The sequence below is a fragment of the Dreissena polymorpha genome, chromosome 12 (assembly GCF_020536995.1).
Source record: "Dreissena polymorpha isolate Duluth1 chromosome 12, UMN_Dpol_1.0, whole genome shotgun sequence".
Taxonomy (NCBI): domain Eukaryota; kingdom Metazoa; phylum Mollusca; class Bivalvia; order Myida; family Dreissenidae; genus Dreissena; species Dreissena polymorpha.
In genome coordinates this window covers 51515194-51538290 of record NC_068366.1, presented here as the reverse complement: position 1 = coordinate 51538290, position 23097 = coordinate 51515194, and the positions used below count along the sequence as shown (strand labels likewise).

At 36.4% G+C, this 23097-nt stretch overlaps 1 protein-coding gene across 1 annotated transcript in view; it reads right to left on the bottom strand.

The window, feature by feature from the left end:
- Positions 1-1881: 1881 nt before the first annotated feature.
- The window catches only part of LOC127852602 (uncharacterized), a 96347-nt gene continuing 75131 nt past the window's right edge, over positions 1882-23097 (bottom strand). Inside the window, exons 29-48 of the mRNA XM_052386552.1 lie at positions 22127-22232; positions 21616-21779; positions 20801-20983; positions 19700-19867; positions 17769-17927; positions 17453-17617; positions 14746-14904; positions 14410-14577; positions 13104-13265; positions 12786-12953; positions 11481-11642; positions 11163-11330; positions 9858-10019; positions 9540-9707; positions 8235-8396; positions 7917-8084; positions 6494-6652; positions 3728-3851; positions 2509-2828; positions 1882-2412 (exon numbers count right to left, since the gene is read on the bottom strand). Of these exons, the coding sequence (XP_052242512.1) occupies positions 2300-2412; positions 2509-2828; positions 3728-3851; positions 6494-6652; positions 7917-8084; positions 8235-8396; positions 9540-9707; positions 9858-10019; positions 11163-11330; positions 11481-11642; positions 12786-12953; positions 13104-13265; positions 14410-14577; positions 14746-14904; positions 17453-17617; positions 17769-17927; positions 19700-19867; positions 20801-20983; positions 21616-21779; positions 22127-22232 (3308 nt within the window). The 3' untranslated portion in view covers positions 1882-2299. The remainder of the gene's footprint in view (positions 2413-2508; positions 2829-3727; positions 3852-6493; positions 6653-7916; positions 8085-8234; positions 8397-9539; positions 9708-9857; positions 10020-11162; positions 11331-11480; positions 11643-12785; positions 12954-13103; positions 13266-14409; positions 14578-14745; positions 14905-17452; positions 17618-17768; positions 17928-19699; positions 19868-20800; positions 20984-21615; positions 21780-22126; positions 22233-23097) is intronic.

Here is a 23097-nt window from a genome sequence, read left to right as displayed (position 1 = left end):
GGGTCATCTGCCAGTCATGATCAATGTACCTATGCAGTTTCAAGATCCTAGGCCTAAGCGTTCTTGAGTTATCATCCTTCCATAGTTACATAGTTGTTTCAAAATCTATTTTTAGTTGTGGCGACCTTGACCTTAGAGATATTGACGTCATTCTTTCGTGCGACACACCGTCCAATAATGGTGAACAAATGTGCCAAATGATTTTAAAATGTCACAATGAATGACATAGTAATGGCCCAGACAAGCTCATTTATGGCCATTGTTGACCTTCAAACTCAAATTGTGACCTTGACCTTGGAGATATCAACATGATTTTTTCGCGCGACATACCATCTAATATTGGTGAACAAATGTGCCAAATGATTTAAAAATCTCACAATGAATCACAAAGTAATGGCCCGGACAAGCTCATTTATGGCCATGTTTGACCTTTGTGACCTTGATCTTGGAGATATTGACGTAATTCTTTCGCGCGACACACCGTCTAATGATGGTGAACAAATATGCCAAATGATTTTAAAATCTGACGATGAACGACAAAGTTATGGCCTGGACAAGCTCATTTATGGCCATTTTTGACCTTCAAACTCAAATGGTGAACTTGACCTTGGAGATATCGACGTGATTCTTTCGCGCGACACACCGTCTTATGATGGTGAACAAATGTGTCAAATGATTTTAAAATCTGACAATGAACGACAGAGTTATGGCCCAGACAAGCTTGTTCCGCCCGCGCGCCAGCCCGCCCGCCGACATTCGCCAATCTAATAACCAGTTATTTTCTTCGAAAAACCTGGTTAAAAACACACACCATGAACCATCACATTTATTTTGCTATTTGCAGGATCTTAACCAAAGATCTATAAAAAAAAAACATGTGTATATATAGATCTTTGATCTAAACAGGCGAAATCAAAACACCAAAAAAATAAAGTTAATGCTAGTAAATAATAAAGTTAAATCGTAATAGTTAACCTGTATGGTAAATCAACGGTAGATGGTAATTAACAAATGACACACATCAGAGGAGGTTTAAATAAATCTTAAAAATACTTGCAGTTAGAATACATGTTAAACTCAGTGTAGTTTGAATAAATGTCAAAGCACTAGTAATTTGAATGAATAGTAAAATACTTATAGTTTGAATACATGTGAATTCACTTGTAGTTTAAATGAATGGTAAATTACTTATTGTTTGAATGAATGTGAATTCACTTGTAGTTTGAATGAATGTCAATTCACTATTAGTTTGAATAAATGTGAATTCACTTGTAGTCTGAATGAATGTCAAATCACTCGTAGCTAGAATACATGTTAATTTATTTGTAGTTTTAACTCATGTCAAATCCTGTATAGTTTGAAAACTTGTTTAATTACTTATAGTTTGAGCGCGTAAGAAATCACTTCTTGTTTGAAATCACTTGTTGTTTCAACAAATGTGTAAATCTTTTGTTATTTGAAAGAATAGCACATCGCTTGTAGCAGGAAATAATAACAAATCACTTTAAGTTTGAATAAATAGCAAATCACTTGTTGTTGGAATTAATGTCAAATTGCTAGAAGTTGGATATTATGTCAAATCACGTGAAGTTTGATGAATGTCACATCACTGTTGTTTGAATATATGATAAATCACATCTAGTTTAAACAAACATTAATTCACCGGTACTTTGAATAAGTTTTAAATCACTTATAGTTTAAACGTATATCAAATTGCTTGACGTAAGAATTAATCGCTTTTTTCAGGGACCTATACAAACATATAGGTCCGTGCTTTATTTGAATTAATATTTGATCACTTGCAATTTGAATGAAGCTAAAATTATTTGTTGTTGGAAATTATGTCAAATCTTATACTTATAGTAAAGAACAAATGTCGAATCACTCGCAGAAGAAATTAATTTCAAGTCACTTTTGAGAATAAAAATCGAATAGCTTGTTGTTGGAATTAATTTAGAATCTCTTATACTTTCATTTGCAAATAATGTCACATTTGATTTGCAGTTTGAAAGAATGCAAAATCACTTGTAGAATTTGTCAGATCATTTACAGATGGAATGAAGGTCAAAATCACTTGTAGTTCAAAATAAAATAAAATCGCATGTAGTTTAAAAGTGAACACCAATTCACTTGTATTTTAAATTAACGTCAAATCATTTGTAGTTAAGTTTGATAAGATGCCTTAACCGAAAGTGCAGGAAACACTACACAATAATTGTTATCTACAAGACTATCGAAGCTTGGAATACAAATTATACAAGAAATGTCATAGATCGTTCCGAAAATATAATTGCATCATTTATTTAAATGCCACCAACACGGCATCTAGTGAAGGCATGTTGGTGTAGCTGTTGATCTTGAAGACGTACTGGGGCCCACTGGCCAGTTGGTTAGCCTCCGTCACATCAGAACCTGCAACAAGCAAAGCAGGCATGGAGTGCACATTTCCGATATGTTTATACTATGAAGTGTGTTCAAAGATGCATATGAATGAACTTTCAAGTTTACCTATGACAATTATCCGCACACCCTTGGCTTTCAGTTTTTCACTCTGTATTCTTGACAGGCCCGTGTCAGACGAAATCTCATCAGTGATAAGCAGCAGACGCTTCTCAACATGACGGCGGCAATACGAGGTGAACACTTTACATGCTTGGTGTAACGCGAACCCCGTGTTCACCTCTCTGAACGGACTGATCCGGAATCCGGAGTTGAGAGAGCGCAGGACCCTGTCTGGGAACTGTCCTGATTCGAGGGTCATCAGAGTTGACACTCCACGTGCATATGCCATGTTCCCAACATGGGTGTACCTATTATTGACGCTCATTCTGTTAAAGAGAAAATTAATAAAGAAAATTGTATTTACCGTAGCATAAATTAGTCGTACTAAGCACAATATATATTACATTAAAAATAAAAAGGCTAATTTTCTTTTATAAACTTGACGTGAAGAGCACAACAAATTATACGTTTTTGTAATAAGTCGAAAGATTACACTAATTAGTATTTCTGAAACTTTATCAAAATAACATTAATCATATTATATATGATTGAAACAAGTAAATGCTTAATGTAACAGAAATACTCAAAATCAACGAATATTTCGCAAAATTCGTAAAATAAAGTTTACCCATAAGTGTTCCTTATAGCAAAAGCCAAGGTTCAACGCTGGATGTGCAATGGTTACATAGATTAAACGTGATGCAAAATGCTTGTTTTTTATTTTTTCGGCGACAATATATTTCATTTTAATTTCCCGCCACAATATTTGAACATTTACGAGCGAAAGCGAGACTTGCTTCAGGCAGCGTCGGAAGAACGAAGTATTCATGACAACTACGTCGTGTTTCCAAAGCTGCCAATATCGCCTTCGCACATAAATGTTCGGATAACGAAGTCGATAATTCACATTAAAAAAAACAAAAACATTTTGTATCGCGTTAAATCTATGTTACCACACGAAATTGAAATTGTTGTGAAATTGTGCCTATTGCTATGAGAATCATTGATTTTTATGTGTTAATGTTATGTTTCGAAATATAATACGAAATATTCGTTGATTTTGAGTGTTTAGGGGCTTTTTAAGAATATTTAACATAACCAAAATTATACCAAAATAAAATGATCGTATTATATGAAGCCAGATCAAAACACATTCTCTTAAAAACGGTTGTTCATACATGTTAACCTAATAATTAAGGAAGAGGTGAACAACCCTGTGACCTACCTGGACACCATTTCAGAAAGAAATGTCCTCACAGACGCCAGACCAGCTGAGGTTGTAGAGGCAGACAGATCAGTCACTACCAGGAGGTCCATAGTGAGACCAAATGCATTCACAGCACCTGAACCTATGCCATTACAATTGCATCATTTAAACGGTTTGCTCAATGATTTAACAAACTAAAGCACTTAGTAAAACTGGTATGCCCTCTTAAACCCGAAATATGTGTGCAAATGTTCAAGAAGTTAACTTACAAAGAGAAAGTTTTCCCTTAATATTGGGCAGCTTTAGCCTCAGTCATTTGACCAACAAAATTAATTAGCAGTATTGATTAATAACTTGAGAAGAAACTTAACTGCCAAGCCTCACAAAATAAAAATAGAGGGAAGTAAAGTAATTTTCTGGACAAGTGCTTTCATTTTTTATCTTTTTTAAATTTATATATTTTGTTATGTTTCGATTGGTTTGATATGGATCTTCAATACAAAGAAAGCACAATGAAAATGCTTATTTAAACAATCATAACCAACTATGCACTGGGAATGTCATATTTATTATGCCCCCCTTCGAAGAAGAGGGGGTATATTGCTTTGCACATGTCGGTCGGTCGGCCTGTCGGTCCGTCCACCAGGTGGTTTCCGGATGATAACTCAAGAACACTTAGGCCTAGGATCATGAAAATTCATAGGTACATTGATCATGACTCGCAGATGACCCCTATTAATTTTGAGGTCACTAAATAAATAGCCTTTTTTCCAATTTTATATGGGATGGACCAGCAAAAATTAAACAAACTATTGCTATTAAATCATATGATGATGGAGGAGTTGCCATGACTGATATATATGCTTTTGAAAAAACTATGAAAATGACATGGTTAAGGAAAATTGTATCAAGTAATGGAAAATGTTTCCAACTTGTATATTCTATGTTTGATGTGAAGAAAATGTTTAATTTGGGAAAAAATACATAGAAAAAATTATGATAAGTTTAAAAAATTGTTTTTGGAGAGATGTCCTTACATTTTACATTGAGTATATTAATAAACAAAATGTCAGTAAGTGTGAAGATATCCTTGATATGCCGTTATTTTATAACCACAATTTTAAGATAGGTGGGAATATTATATATAACAAAAAAATGTATGATAGGGGAATTAGATATGTAAGAGATATAATGTGCACTTCTGGAGAATTTTTAAAACAATCTGTATTAGAAACTCTCATTGGCGTTAAAATTAACTTTCTTTTTTATGAAGGTTTAATAAGAAATGTGAATGCATTTATCAGGCTATCAGGACTTCCATTTATTAAAAAGCCAAATATACAATGTGCATTTATATCATTTTACTTGAATAACATTGTATTTGGATATAATCAAAACAAACTTGTCTATAAATGTTTTAGCTATAATACAGATATACCCACTTGCCATTTAAAATGGAATACACTTTTTAATAACGTTGAATGGACAAAAGTGCATGCACTTGTTTTTATTATATCTAAAGACACTTACACTCAGTGGTTCCAGACAAGAATTGTTCACAGAATCCTAGGAACCAAATCTTTGTTATTTAAAATGAACATTGTTCATGACAATTTATGTTCTTTCTGTAAAGAAAATGAAGAAACCCTATTACATATATTCTGGGACTGCATTTTCACAAAGAGAATTGTTAATTATGTTGTAGACTTTTTAAGATCCCATAATGTGCAAAAATGTACTGATATTTCATGTCAAACAATGTTATTTGGTTGTACAAGTATTAACATGACTGATATTAATATTCTTATTCTTGAAATTAAAAAGTATATATTTGTATGCCAGAGAAAGGGTCTATTACCTTCAATAAGGGGGCTGAATAATTATCTTTGCGTAGCATGGGAGATTCAATCTAATACTAAATGTAGGTCAAAGGTCAAGGTCACAGTGACCCGAAATAGTAAAATGGTTTCCGGATGATAACTCAAGAACGCTTATGCCTAGGATCATGAAACTTGATAGGTAGATTGATCATGACTCGCAGATGACCCCTATTGATTTTGAGGTCACTCGGTCAAAGGTCAAGGTCACGGTGACCCGAAATAGTAAAATGGTTTCCGGATGATAACTCAAGAACGCTTATGCCTAGGATCATGAAACTTGATTGGTACATTGATCATGACTGGCAGATGACCCCTATTGATTTTCAGGTCACTAGGTCAAAGGTCAAGGTCACAGTGACCCGAAATAGTAAAATGGTTTCCCGATGATAACTCAGGAAAGCTTATGGCTAGGATCATGAAACTTCATAGGTACATTGATCATGACACGCAGATGACCCCTATTGATTTTCAGGTCACTAGGTCAAAGGTCAAGGTCACAGTGACAAAAACATATTTACAAAATGGCTGTCACTACAACTGAGAGCCCATATGGGGGGCATGCATGTTTTACAAACAGCCCTTGTTTTACATGGGATCTCAACGAATGTATACATATATCATTGGCAGTGGGCTTTAAATGAACCCCGTTCTGGGAAAAGTTGGCATAATGCATGTTTGTCAAGTGTTGACCCAGATTGGCCTGTGCAAAGCATACAAACAACAGAGACAACACTTTCATAGACTGGAGTTTTGTATTAGACACCTCTTTAGAAGGGCATCTTATAGGCTAATCTGTGACAACACTTTATGAACATGCAAATCTGAGACAACACTTTTAGCACAAGCATAAAGCTCAGATTACTCCAAACGCGGCTTAAACTAGCATGAATACCGAATACAATACCAGTGCAGGCCGCAGCAGAAGTGGCAGTGGGTGTGAGGGTGGTCAGACCATTTGGACACCTGATGCATTCCATGTCATGGTCGGTTCTGTAGAAGCCAATACCGCATGGGACACAGGCGTTTGTCTCATCAACATATAGGTAGCCAGCATCACACCAATCTGTTTGAAACACAAGCATGTCATATTGATATTATACATTGCAATGATCTTAGAATAAAATAGGTGCATGTTTAGGTGCATTCGAGTCGACATGGTATGCATCCGTTTACGGCTTGTGAAAAAGGCAACAAGGGTCAAAATGGCTTCACCCACTATTAGCAGGACAACTGCATGTTTGTTACAATCATTATAGCATATTTCCTTTTCCTTAAGTATCGATTATGGGGCATTCAGTTAAATGATTCTCTTATCAGTAAAAGCTCTGAAAACATATATGGCCTTATACAACATTGAGAGTTTGGTTAATAAAGAACTTCATATACGTGTTAAATATTTGTAAATTAGTTTTCAGTGGGATGATCTTGATGAAGATGATGATGATGACATCTATGATGATGAGGAGGAGATGGATGTGCAATGCATGCTCGTATTTCTGACAGATGAGGGAATAATTCGCACTTACACGGTTCATTCAACACAACCACAATATTTGCCATAATTGAAGTTTTAAAACTAATTTGGAAAACAAACTGCTGACAGGAGGGACATCAAACAATGTCTTGTACATTTTTATATTACAAATTAACAGCCATACATGGTTAAATTGAAGGCTCAAGCTACAGTCCCATATGTCTTCCGACCTGGCCATAATTCATAATCACACACTCAGATAGCCTTCATCATGATTCACCAAGACATATAGCTTTAGTTTATTCCCAACACCCATATTGCCTACAGTCTTATTTACATCACCCATATATCCCTATTTCGATTTTCATAACCTACGTAGCCTATAAACTGATTAACATCACTTAGTTAGAACACAGTCTGAATTACATTAACCACATAGCCTGCAGTTTGATTTCGTCTCAATCCTTTCCTACAATCTGCTTCATCAATATCTGTATTTTGATTAACATCCCCAACCGAGCATACTGTCTAATTTTCACCAATCGCCTAGCCTCCATTCTTATTCACATCAGCCACCTAGCCTATTGTCACATTCAAATCACCCACCAAGCTTACTGTAAGATTTTCATCATCCACATTACCTATAGTCTTTTGTACCAAAAGCCATATAGTCTGCACCCTGATTAACAACACCCACGTAGCCTACAGTCAGATACAGATTAACATCACCCACCTATTCTTCAGTCTAATTAACATCACCCACCTAGCCAACGGTTGGATTCACATCACCCACATAGTCTGCATTCTGATTTACATCACCAACGTAGTATACAGTCAGATAAACAGCACCCACCTAGTCTACAGTCTGATTCCTCATCCTTTCCTGTTCCCATGGTGTGCTTTGGTGGGACACAGTCGATACACTTGAGTTGGTTCTCCTTGTCATTGTATGTGTCTTCAGGACAAGGGAGGCAAGTCTGGCTAGCCACATTGATGAAGTTGCCTTTACCACAGGCAGCAGCTGGACAGTTATGGTAAGACAGATAAATAATGCCACAACATTTAATGACAGAAAAACTTTTACATGTTTTTACGTTGTTCTTTTTTGTAAAAAAAGAAACAATTTACAATGCCACACGTAGGAGCAAAAATAACACTTTTTATACAATACCTTGACATGCTGCTGCAGATGTAGCAGTGTTTGTGTACGTAGTCTGACCATTTGGACACTGGATGCATTTCATGTCATTGTTAGTTCTGTAGAAGCCAATACCGCATGGTACACATTTGTCGATGAGATCATCAACATACAGGTATCCAGGGTTACACCAATCTATTTGAAAGAAAACCATGTTTAAGTTTGATACTGTATGTTTAAAACAGAGCACAAAGTTTAGAATGGCAGATGAAGATTATAATCAAATTTCATAAATGCATCAGGCGAGGCTTGTTGCTTATTCACAACACTGATTTTGCTTTTTATATAAAATAAATAATGAAAATAGTTCACATTAACGACCTTACCTTAGGTCTTATTATTATCATCCACTTAATTTACAGTTTGATTAACATCATGCATCTTGCAAACCAAACAGTCATATTACCATCATGTCTCAAACACCGAGTCTCATGTCTTATCCATATCATACAGCATACCTAAAGTCTGATTTAAATCAACCACAAAGTCTACCGTCTGATTTACATCACCCAGCCTTAAATCTGATTCGCATCACCCACCTGGCCTACTGTCTGATTCGCATCACCCATTTAGCCTACTGTCTGTTTCTCATCACAGACCTGGCCTTCTTCTGATTCGCATCAACCACTTAGCCTATTATCTTATTCACATCGCCTACCTAAATTATGATCCTATAGTCTGATTCACATCACCCACATAATGTACAGTCTGATTCACATACCGGAACTCACCTAGTGTACTGTCTGATTATCATCACCCACCTGGCATAATCACATAATCAACAAAGTCAACTGTCTGATTAACATCACCCACCTTGCCTAATGACTGATTTACATAACCCATATAGCCTAAAGTCTAAGTAACATCACCCACATTGCCTCAGTTTGCTTGACCTGATCTTGTCTAGTCTACAGTATGATCGACGTTATCCACCTAGGCAAATGTCGGATTCACAACACCCAAATAACCTACAGTCTACGCCCTCATAGCATACAATCTAATACACATCACTCACCTTGCCTACATTCTGTTTTATCAATATCTGTATTTAAATAAACATCTCCAACCTAGCCTACTGTCTAATTCCCATCATCCGCCTAGCCTTCATTCTTATTCACATCAGCCACCTAGCCTACTGTCAGATTCACATCACCCACAAAGCTTACATTATGATTTTCATCATCCACATTACCTATAGTCTATTTTACATCATCCATATAACTCTGAATATTGATTTACATCACCAACGTAGAATACAGTCAGATTAACATCACCCACCTAGCCTACAGTCTGATTCCTCATCCTTTCCTGTTCCCATGGTGTGCTTTGGTCGGACACAGTCGATACACTTGAGTTGGTTCTCCTTGTCATTGTATGTGTCTTCAGGACAAGGGAGGCAAGTCTGGCTAGCCACATTGATGAAGTTGCCTTTACCACAGGCAGCAGCTGGACAGTTATGGTAAGACAGATAAATAATGCCACAACATTTAATGACAGAAAAACTTTTACATGTTTTTACGTTGTTCTTTTTTGTAAAAAAAGAAACAATTTACAATGCCACACGTAGGAGCAAAAATAACACTTTTTATACAATACCTTGACATGCTGCTGCAGATGTAGCAGTGTTTGTGTACGTAGTCTGACCATTTGGACACTGGATGCATTTCATGTCATTGTTAGTTCTGTAGAAGCCAATACCGCATGGTACACATTTGTCGATGAGATCATCAACATACAGGTATCCAGGGTTACACCAATCTATTTGAAAGAAAACCATGTTTAAGTTTGATACTGTATGTTTAAAACAGAGCACAAAGTTTAGAATGGCAGATGAAGATTATAATCAAATTTCATAAATGCATCAGGCGAGGCTTGTTGCTTATTCACAACACTGATTTTGCTTTTTATATAAAATAAATAATGAAAATAGTTCACATTAACGACCTTACCTTAGGTCTTATTATTATCATCCACTTAATTTACAGTTTGATTAACATCATGCATCTTGCAAACCAAACAGTCATATTACCATCATGTCTCAAACACCGAGTCTCATGTCTTATCCATATCATACAGCATACCTAAAGTCTGATTTAAATCAACCACAAAGTCTACCGTCTGATTTACATCACCCAGCCTTAAATCTGATTCGCATCATCCACCTGGCCTACTGTCTGATTCGCATCACCCACTTAGCCTACTGTCTGTTTCTCATCACAGACCTGGCCTTCTTCTGATTCGCATCAACCACTTAGCCTATTATCTTATTCACATCGCCTACCTAAATTATGATCCTATAGTCTGATTCACATCACCCACATAATGTACAGTCTGATTCACATACCGGAACTCACCTAGTGTACTGTCTGATTATCATCACCCACCTGGCATTATCACATAATCAACAAAGTCAACTGTCTGATTAACATCACCCACCTTGCCTAATGACTGATTTACATAACCCATATAGCCTAAAGTCTAAGTAACATCACCCACATTGCCTCAGTTTGCTTGACCTGATCTTGTCTAGTCTACAGTATGATCGACGTTATCCACCTAGGCAAATGTCGGATTCACAACACCCAAATAACCTACAGTCTACGCCCTCATAGCATACAATCTAATACACATCACTCACCTTGCCTACATTCTGTTTTATCAATATCTGTATTTAAATAAACATCTCCAACCTAGCCTACTGTCTAATTCCCATCATCCGCCTAGCCTTCATTCTTATTCACATCAGCCACCTAGCCTACTGTCAGATTCACATCACCCACAAAGCTTACATTATGATTTTCATCATCCACATTACCTATAGTCTATTTTACATCATCCATATAACTCTGAATATTGATTTACATCACCAACGTAGAATACAGTCAGATTAACATCACCCACCTAGCCTACAGTCTGATTCCTCATCCTTTCCTGTTCCCATGGTGTGCTTTGGTCGGACACAGTCGATACACTTGAGTTGGTTCTCCTTGTCATTGTATGTGTCTTCAGGACAAGGGAGGCAAGTCTGGCTAGCCACATTGATGAAGTTGCCTTTACCACAGGCAGCAGCTGGACAGTTATGGTAAGACAGATAAATAATGCCACAACATTTAATGACAGAAAAACTTTTACATGTTTTTACGTTGTTCTTTTTTGTAAAAAAAGAAACAATTTACAATGCCACACGTAGGAGCAAAAATAACACTTTTTATACAATACCTTGACATGCTGCTGCAGATGTAGCAGTGTCTGTGTACGTAGTCTGACCATTTGGACACTGGATGCATTTCATGTCATTGTTAGTTCTGTAGAAGCCAATACCGCATGGTACACATTTGTCGATGAGATCATCAACATACAGGTATCCAGGGTTACACCAATCTATTTGAAAGAAAATCATGTTTAAGTTTGATACTGTATGTTTAAAACAGAGCACAAAGTTTAGAATGGCAGATGAAGATTATAATCAAATTTCATAAATGCATCAGGCGAGGCTTGTTGCTTATTCACAACACTGATTTTGCTTTTTATATAAAATAAATAATGAAAATAGTTCACATTAACGACCTTACCTTAGGTCTTATTATTATCATCCACTTAATTTACAGTTTGATTAGAATCATGCATCTTGCAAACCAAACAGTCATATTACCATCATGTCTCAAACACCGAGTCTCATGTCTTATCCATATCATACAGCATACCTAAAGTCTGATTTAAATCAACCACAAAGTCTACCGTCTGATTTACATCACCCAGCCTTAAATCTGATTCGCATCACCCACCTGGCCTACTGTCTGATTCGCATCACCCACTTAGCCTACTGTCTGTTTCTTATCACAGACCTGGCCTTCTTCTGATTCGCATCAACCACTTAGCCTATTATCTTATTCACATCGCCTACCTAAATTATGATCCTATAGTCTGATTCACATCACCCACATAATGTACAGTCTGATTCACATACCGGAACTCACCTAGTGTACTGTCTGATTATCATCACCCACCTGGCATAATCACATAATCAACAAAGTCAACTGTCTGATTAACATCACCCACCTTGCCTAATGACTGATTTCGTAACCCATATAGCCTAAAGTCTAAGTAACATCACCCACATTGCCTACAGTTTGCTTGACCTGATCTTGTCTAGTCTACAGTATGATCGACGTTATCCACCTAGGCAAATGTCGGATTCACAACACCCAAATAACCTACAGTCTACGCCCTCATAGCATACAATCTAATACACATCACTCACCTTGCCTACATTCTGTTTCATCAATATCTGTATTTAAATAAACATCTCCAACCTAGCCTACTGTCTAATTCCCATCATCCGCCAAGCCTTCATTCTTATTCACATCAGCCACCTAGCCTACTGTCAGATTCACATCACCCACAAAGCTTACATTATGATTTTCATCATCCACATTACCTATAGTCTATTTTACATCATCCATATAACTCTGAATACTGATTTACATCACCAACGTAGAATACAGTCAGATTAACATCACCCACCTAGCCTACAGTCTGATTCCTCATCCTTTCCTGTTCCCATGGTGTGCTTTGGTTGGACACAGTCGATACATTTGACTTGGTTCTCCTTGTCATTGTATGTGTCTTCAGGACAAGGGAGGCAAGTCTGGCTAGCCACATTGATGAAGTTGCCTTTACCACAGGCAGCAGCTGGACAGTTATGGTAAGACAGATAAATAATGCCACAACATTTAATGACAGAAAAACGTTGACATGTTTTTACGTTGTTCTTTTTTGTAAAAAAAGAAACAATTTACAATGCCATACGTAGGAGCAAAAATAACACTTTTTATACAATACCTTGACATGCTGCTGCAGATGTAGCAGTGTCTGTGTACGTAGTCTGACCATTTGGACACTGGATGCATTTCATGTCATTGTTAGTTCTGTAGAAGCCAATACCGCATGGTACACATTTGTCGATGAGATCATCAACATACAGGTATCCAGGGTTACACCAATCTATTTGAAAGAAAATCATGTTTAAGTTTGATACTGTATGTTTAAAACAGAGCACAAAGTTTAGAATGGCAGATGAAGATTATAATCAAATTTCATAAATGCATCAGGCGAGGCTTGTTGCTTATTCACAACACTGATTTTGCTTTTTATATAAAATAAATAATGAAAATAGTTCACATTAACGACCTTACCTTAGGTCTTATTATTATCATCCACTTAATTTACAGTTTGATTAACATCATGCATCTTGCAAACCAAACAGTCATATTACCATCATGTCTCAAACACCGAGTCTCATGTCTTATCCATATCATACAGCATACCTAAAGTCTGATTTAAATCAACCACAAAGTCTACCGTCTGATTTACATCACCCAGCCTTAAATCTGATTCGCATCACCCACCTGGCCTACTGTCTGATTCGCATCACCCACTTAGCCTACTGTCTGTTTCTTATCACAGACCTGGCCTTCTTCTGATTCGCATCAACCACTTAGCCTATTATCTTATTCACATCGCCTACCTAAATTATGATCCTATAGTCTGATTCACATCACCCACATAATGTACAGTCTGATTCACATACCGGAACTCACCTAGTGTACTGTCTGATTATCATCACCCACCTGGCATAATCACATAATCAACAAAGTCAACTGTCTGATAAACATCACCCACCTTGCCTAATGACTGATTTACATAACCCATATAGCCTAAAGTCTAAGTAACATCACCCACATTGCCTACAGTTTGCTTGACCTGATCTTGTCTAGTCTACAGTATGATCGACGTTATCCACCTAGGCAAATGTCGGATTCACAACACCCAAATAACCTACAGTCAACGCCCTCATAGCATACAATCTAATACACATCACTCACCTTGCCTACATTCTGTTTCATCAATATCTGTATTTAAATAAACATCTCCAACCTAGCCTACTGTCTAATTCCCATCATCCGCCTAGCCTTCATTCTTATTCACATCAGCCACCTAGCCTACTGTCAGATTCACATCACCCACAAAGCTTACATTATGATTTTCATCATCCACATTACCTATAGTCTATTTTACATCATCCATATAACTCTGAATACTGATTTACATCACCAACGTAGAACACAGTCAGATTAACATCACCCACCTAGCCTACAGTCTGATTCCTCATCCTTTCCTGTTCCCATGGTGTGCTTTGGTTGGACACAGTCGATACATTTGACTTGGTTCTCCTTGTCATTGTATGTGTCTTCAGGACAAGGGAGGCAAGTCTGACTAGCCACATTGATGAAGTTGCCTTTACCACAGCCAGCAGCTGGAAAGTTATGGTAAGACAGATACATATTACCACAATATTCACTTTAGATGACATTCTAAAAATCAAAGTCTGAGGGCTAACATTTACACATTTTTCTCTTTGTTTTTGTTACAAAAAACAATTTTCCATGTTCACACGTAGGAGAAAAAAGTCTTTATTCAATACCTTGACATGCTGCTCCAGATGTAGAAGTGTCTGTGAACGTAGTCTGACCATTGGGGCAGTTGATGCATTTTATGTCATTGTTAGTTTTGTAGAAGCCAATACCGCATGGTACACATTTGTTTGTGGGATCATCATATTGGTAGCCAGGGCCACACCAATCTATTTGAAAAACAACATTTTTAAGTTTGTTACTAAAACCTTTTTGCAAAGATCTACACTATTTATTGTATTTAAAAAATAGCACAAAGTTTAGTATTGTGAATGAAGATTATATTCCAATTTGATAAATGCATCAGGCGAGGCTAGTTGAACATTCACAACACTGATTTTATATTTATAATAAATAATAAGATTATGATTTAATTCATTATTCACACATAGTCTTAAGTTTATGATCTCATGTTTAATATCCGACTGGTCTTAATCAAGCAATGACAAAAAAAACGAATGTGAAGAATATCAGCCACCTAGTTTACAATCTTATTCATTTTTATTTTATTTAGTCAATACATTTCCACCACCAATATCAGTATCATCACTCTTCTTCACAATCTTGACAGTTGCATGTCTATCAAATACCATGTCCACAGTATAATACATCACATACAAACGTATGTACACAAGGTATTACTCTAAAAGTGGTGAACAGTTTTCTACAATTTACATATTATTTGCTACAGAATTACATAGCCTTTGATACAGCGTTATTCATAATTTCTACAGTCTTATGTGCATCAATCTTTTCGTTTAAATGTTATACACATCATACAATTACAACATCCACTTAGTATTCTAGTTCACAACCCCTAACATACATACTGCGAGTTTAATGCACATCAGCCATCACAACTTCTAGTTTGGATAGCTGACTTGGCCTTCTATTTAATATCACTCACCGTTGGATTGACATTACTCACACAGAATGCAGTCCAAATGACATTACACTCTATATCTTCTTGCTAATATTACACACCTAGTCTTACATAAAATTATTGTTAAATACTGTTAGACTTCCAGTTCAAATTAAGTAAATAACCTCATGCTTTTTCAAATCAGCTATCTTGACTTCATTCTGATTTACAGCATCCATCAAACCAAATGTCTTTCACAAGAACTTCTAGTTTATGTCAACCGCTCAATTCTATTTATTATCACCTATGTAGATTTCATTTTGAATCACATCGTAAAATACGTTCACATCATCTACTTAACCTATAGTCTGCTTCACATCACCCACCTGGCCTACTGTCCGATTCACATCACCAACCTGGCGCACTGTCTGATTTACATCACCCACCTTGCATATTGTCTGATTAATACCAACAAACAAGCCTACTTTCTGATGTATATCGCTTCTAGCCTACTGATTTACATTTACCACCAGGCCAACTGTCAGATTTACATCAATCGCACTGCCAATTGTCGGATTCACATCACCCACCAAGCCAACTGTTATTTTCATATCACCCACCTAGCCTACTATTTTTTTCACATCACCCACCTAGCCTACTGTCTGCTTTGCATAACTCACACAGCCTACAGTCAGATTCACATCATCCACATGATCTAATGTCGTATAAGCATCACCCATCCAGCCTTTTGTCTGATTCACATCATCCACCTAGCCTACATTCTGATTCACATCATCCACCTAGTCTACATTCTGATTCACATCATCCACCTAGTGTACAGTCTGATTCACATCATCCACCTAGTCTACATTCTGATTCTCATCATCCACCTAGTCTACATTCTGATTCACATCATCCACCTAGTGTACAGTCTGATTCACATCATCCACCTAGTCTACATTCTGATTCACATCATCCACCTAGCCTACATTCTGATTCACATCATCCACCTAGTGTACAGTCTGATTCACATCATCCACCTAGTCTACATTCTGATGCACATCATCCACCTAGCCTACATTCTAATTCACATCATCCACCTAGCCTACATTCATTCTGATTCACATCATCCACCTAGCCTACATTCTGATTCACATCATCCACCTAGCCTACATTCTGATTCACATCATCCACCTAGCCTACATTCTGATTTACATCATCCATCTAGCCTACATTCTGATTCACATCATCCACCTAGTGTACAGTCTGATTTACATACAGGTAACTCACATGACCCATATAGCCTAAAGTCTGAGTAACCCTCCTTGCATACAGTTTGATTGACATCGTCTTGTCTAGTCTACAGTATGATCAACATAATCCACCTAGCCAAATGTCAGACTCACAACACTTTCATAACATACAGTCTTAGTTATATCACCCTCCTAGCATACAATCGGATACACATCGATCACCTTGCCTACAGTCTGTTTCATCAATATCTGTATTTTAATAAACATCCCAAGCTCAGCCTACTGTCTAATTCACATCACCCGCCTAATCTACATTCTTATTCACATCAGCCACCTAGCCTACTATCAGATTCACATCACCCACAAAGCTTACAATATGATTTTCATCATCCACATTACCTATAGTATATTTTACATCACCCATAAAGTCTGCATCCTGACTTACATCACCAACGTAGTATACAGTCAGATTAACATAACCCACCTATCCTACAGTCTAATTAACATCACCCACCAGCCAACTGTTGGATTCACATCACCCACATAGTCTGTTTTCTGATTAACATCACCCACTTAGCCTACAGTCAAATAAACATCACCCACCTAGCCTACAGTCTGATTCCTCATCCTTTCCTGTTCCCATGGTGTGCTTTGGTGGGACACAGTCGATACACTTGAGTTGGTTCTCCTTGTCATTGTATGTGTTTTCAGGACAAGGGAGGCAAGCCCCACTGGACACATCGATGTAGTTGCCTACACCACAGACCGCTGAAAAATTATGGTAAGACAGATAAATATTACCACAGCATTCACTTCAAATGACACTCTAAGAATCAAAGTCTGATGGCAAACATTAACACATATTTTTCCTTTTTTTTAATGTTAACACGTAGGAGAAAGAAAAGACTTTATTCAATACCTTGGCATGCTGCACCAGATGTAGCAGTGTTTGTATATGTAGTCTGACCATTGGGGCATCTAATGCAGTTCATGTCATTGTTGGTTTTGAAGAAGCCAATACCGCATGGTACACATTTGTCCGTGGGATCATCATATTGGTGGCCAGGGTCACACCAATCTATTTGAAAGAAATGCATATTTAAGTTTGATACTTTAAAGTTTTGGACCAAGATCTATACTATATTTTGTATGTTTAAAATAGAGCATAGTGTGAATAATGGTAGATGACGATTATAATCAAATTTGATAAATGCATCAGGCGAGGCTAGTTGCACATTCACAATACTGATTGACTGACTGTTTTTTTTATGTAAAATAAATAAGGAGAATAGTTCACTTCAACGACCTTACCTTTAGTCTTATTATTATTATCCACTTAATTTACAGTTTGATTAACATCATGCATCTTGCAAACCAAACAGTCTGATTGCCATCATGCCTCAAACAATGAGCTTCATGTCTTATCCGTCTGATTTTCATTACTCACACAGCCTTAAGGCTGATTCACATCAACCACCTAGCCTACTGTATGATTTACATCATTCACCCAGCCTAAAGGCTGATTCACATCACCCACCTCATTTACAGTTTGATTCATTTCAAACACCAAGCCTAATATCTTATTCACATCATCAATCATTACTACGACTGATTCAACTAGCAAGTAGCAAGCGAGCTGATTCACATCAGCCTACTATATAAAACAACTATAATAAAAATACACAAACATTCTGATTAAATCATGTGTGCTCCTGGTAACAGCTAGGCTTTACTACATGGAAAGCATTAAATTGTAGACATATAAAAAGTACTCAAAGTACAATTAAGGTTGATATAGTGTTAAAAGATAACAACTAAAAGGTCGGTCTTTTAAATTAAAAAATACATTTTTTGTTAATTAGCGAACAAAATAAAATAATAAAAACAGAAAACAATTTAAATTGAATAATAATGATAAATACATCAGTGTCATTTTTCTTAAAAATCTTTTTAAAACATATCACACATGATGACGTAGACAATTGTTGTGGCAAACAGAAGCTCAAATTATTATCCACACTTACTAGGACAAAACTTCATTGGGTTATTATTAATTTTAAGATGTTGTTCAACGTAAAAATCTTAACAATGTTTACAAGATTTAAATATTATAACAGCTGTTTTGCATAAAAAAGTACTTGTTAATTTTCTTGCTGTCAAAATATTAGCGTATAGAGCTTTTGATGTAGAGGTTATATCTCCAATTATGAAACCAACTATATTTATCTGATGCGTGATCACAGCGGGGTTTAAATGACAAAAAACAAATCAAAACGTTGTTATAACATCTATGTAAAGTACAGTTGCACCTAGCAAACAATTTTTTGTCCCTTGTCATTTTCCATCGACGACCACAGAGGATGATTATTATGAGGATGGACTCTTTTCAAATGTGTATGTTATGCAACAATGGACATGTGTGCAAATGCTCAAGGAATATGTAAATTGTCAATTATATACCTCAAACCCGCAATTTGGTCGTACATAAGGTTTACAGACAGGAATGAATTTATTTATTTGTTTACCATTACATTTGCAGGTGTGTGTATATCTTTTCCAGCTAAATTATATGTGCTCCGTCTAGTTAGAAAATTCATTTGGACTGTTTTGTGTATTTTGTGTACATTGCCAGACTGTGGATTTATTACTTGATGAGTTTGGGCCAAATTGAATAACATCAGTATTTAAGTGATATCAACTTAGTAATTGACTGTTTGTGGAATATTGTGTCATGATCCAAGTAACCCTACAGGAAGGACTACAATAACTGTTTGATAAAAATAGTGTGCGTTAATCAATAGTCTGTGGAAATAAACAAAGTTAGCTCTGGGATTACAATCTCCAGCCCACCTGGCCTGCAGTCAGTGAGCTCGTCACTGCCGGATGCCCTGGTTGTGGTTCCTATTGGGCAGGGCTTGCAAGTGAGCTGGTTGAACTGATCATTGTACGTGTTCACTGGGCACTCCATGCAGTTCCCTGATGCCTGGGAGTTGATGTAGTTCCCGCGACGGCACAGCCCTGCAAGCAACAACAGAATAGAGAATAAATGAGGTCACAAACATTTAATAGCACATCTGACATGATGCAAAAAAAGCAACTCTGCATTTCCTTTCCTCTAATTAGTCTTTCAAATTTACTTAAAGCCAAATCCTGTCTAATGCTTAATTGTTAACTTAGTGGCTTGTGTAACCATGACTTTCTTTTGAATGCAAATTAAAACATAAATGTATATTTTTCCGTAGATTGGCAAGATAACACTTCCCAATTATAATGTATTGTAATAAGCTCATCTTCAAATGAAATTCAGTTTACATAATATTTAAACAAGTATAAACGCAGATCAATTTGCCACAGTAAAATTAATAGAAGCAAACGTGTTAAATATTATGCTTCATATATTGTTATAAATCGATATAGTATACATGAGAAATTAATCACACAGTTCTTAGATTTGTATTAAAGTTAGTATGCACACAGTCTTGTAGTGAAATTGAGCAGGACTGGAGTTTAAACATCTGCATGCTGAGAAATTTGTGGTCTGCTAAATGTCTCGGCTGAATGTCTAAAATTAGCATTTTCTTCTATTTTTTTTCAAAGAATACTATCAGAATAGCAAACAGTTTGGATCCTGATGAGACGCCACGTTCTGTGGCATCTCATTTGGATCCAAAATGTTTGCAAAGGCCTTCAAAATTCGGTTCCAGCACTGAAAAAGTTAAACATCAGCAGAAGCTTCCTCACCTGTACACAGACTCCTCTGTATAACAAGACTGTATGGAAGCATGTCTCACCTGTACACAGACTCCTCTGTATAACAAGACTGTATGGAAGCATGTCAATCCTCACCTGTACACAGACTCCTCTGTATAACAAGACTGTATGGAAGCATGTCTCACCTGTACACAGACTCCTCTGTATAACAAGACTGTATGGAAGCATGTCAAACCTCACCTGTACACAGACTCCTCTGTATAACAAGACTGTATGGAAGCATGTCAAACATGTTTGTCTGGAAGCTCTGTTTTGTATTGGATGCTAGTTCATCTATTCCGTTGGGTGTAGGCTTCCGTGAATCAACAACTGCCACAATCATTCCAGCGTTCTTGGCAGTGTCCGTCCAGGTTTTCATAGAATCTACAGACATACTATTCAGTATAATATATAGATACAGCAATTCAGTATACAAAACAAAGCAACCAGAGTGTGTACTATTGCATGATTTATTTTCGTAATGTGACCTCCTTTCTAAGGATTAAACACATTTTTCAATCATTTGCATGTTTTAATTGGAAATCAAGAAAAAAAGTGGTTCATAGATTGCCATTCCAAAAAGAGAAATATCAAACTATTGAATGCATTGAATGCATTTCAAATCAATGTACTGTATAAGAATAGTAGCCATTAGTTATTAATTCAAAACAGTGTTTTTAATGATTATTAACTCAACGTAAAACATATCCCAAAATTTCACACACTTGTCTGCTGAAATTCGAATCGAGGCATATAGCTTTATTTTTCTTGGTAATCTGCTTTTTTCTCATAACTGTTAAGGACTATTTTTTATAGCGTAACCATGAGAGATCACATTTTTTATATTACTACCCAAGGTTGGGTTTAGTTAATTTAATATGTTTTGACCATTGCTAATATTTGGATTGTCTTAAGAAATATCTCAAGTTAATAAATAACACACAGAATCAGTTCTTGAAATTACATTGACAACATTACAATACATATTATCATTTGGAGCCCATAGAGATATCCACCTTTGACAGTACTGGTCAGGTCTTTGTCTGTGATGATCAGAATGGCCTGTGTCACTGCAGCTGATGGGGGTCGGGCAGCCAGTGTCTCATACGCCTCCTTAATAGCCAGTCCAACATGTTGCACATGATGTACAAATACGTTGCTAAGCACTGATCCACTAAAGCTAGTGAGAGTACAACACATGGTTATGAACATGATAAATCGAAATCAAACGATACATTATTTAGTTTGTTGTTTTTATTGTTGTCTGATATATAATAAAACAAATGCTCTGGTCAAGTTTAATGATAATTGGGCATATAATTTGTCTTTACGAGTGATCACACATTTTTTCATACAGCATTATACAAAAATTGTCCCACCCTCCAGCAATCATGTATTTTTATTAAAAAACTGTGACTTTTTTCTAACATGGCAGCTGTGCTTAAGTGAACCACAAAGGTCATTGGCACAGTTTATATATACATATGTACAGACAAGTGTAAATCGTCCAATATATTTGACTTGTACCTTTTGCCAAGGTTCTCAATGAATTTCTGGGCACGTTTGATTGTTTCAAAGTCTTGTGTATCCCACAGGGCAATCACGTCCATAGTCAGAGAGCATTTAAAATTGACTGGAACAAACAAACAGCACTGTTTATGTAGTTAAACCTGCTATGAACAAAGTTACCTTATATATTTAATGAAATGTCTAAGATGTTTTGAAACTATAAACTTATTCAAATACATCGTTAACAGACTGAACTCAATTGTCAAAGCTTATAATTATCATTCCAGAGTCTTCCAGCTATCACATACAGAAACAATATACTGTGAAACCATTTATTTTCGTCGGCACAAAATTTCGCCCTTTTCATAAAAATGACTATTTCGTCCGCTCTTAAATTCGCCCATTTCTGGTTTTGAAAAAAATAACAACGTCCGATTTGTTTGTAATACATGTAAAACGCGGTTGCGAAAAAATCGTGTTGGGGAAAGAGAGGTGACACTTGGTAGTCACTTGCAGGAGGTGGGCCTTGTTTGGCATATGCCAATTAACAAGTCTGTTATTTTAGGTGATAGTAACTGTCCCTTATTATTTTATGTCATTGACACGTTCTTTGTTATGATTAGCGGATAAGTGGGACTGAATAATCGTTAACGAGGGTTTTAAACAACGAAGCCAATTGCCAATTAGTCTTTTTCCATTACTATCACGGTCAAACTGATAACAATCTTACCCTTTAAACAATCCCGGTGCACTCGATAAAAAATAATGAAGAAGAAGAACCTTTATCGGCGCCAATTAGAGAAGGTGCGAACATTATGGGTTATAATTAGCGTAAGCAAATTGTTTTGGTCATATTTCATCAAAGTTTCAAGCGTTTTGCATCGTAAATATTTGATCATTTTAAGTACAGTAATTTGTCTGCAGTTAAAACCAAACAACCAAACACAAATCAAAATGTTCTTTATTAATTTGTAACAAAGCGCAGAATA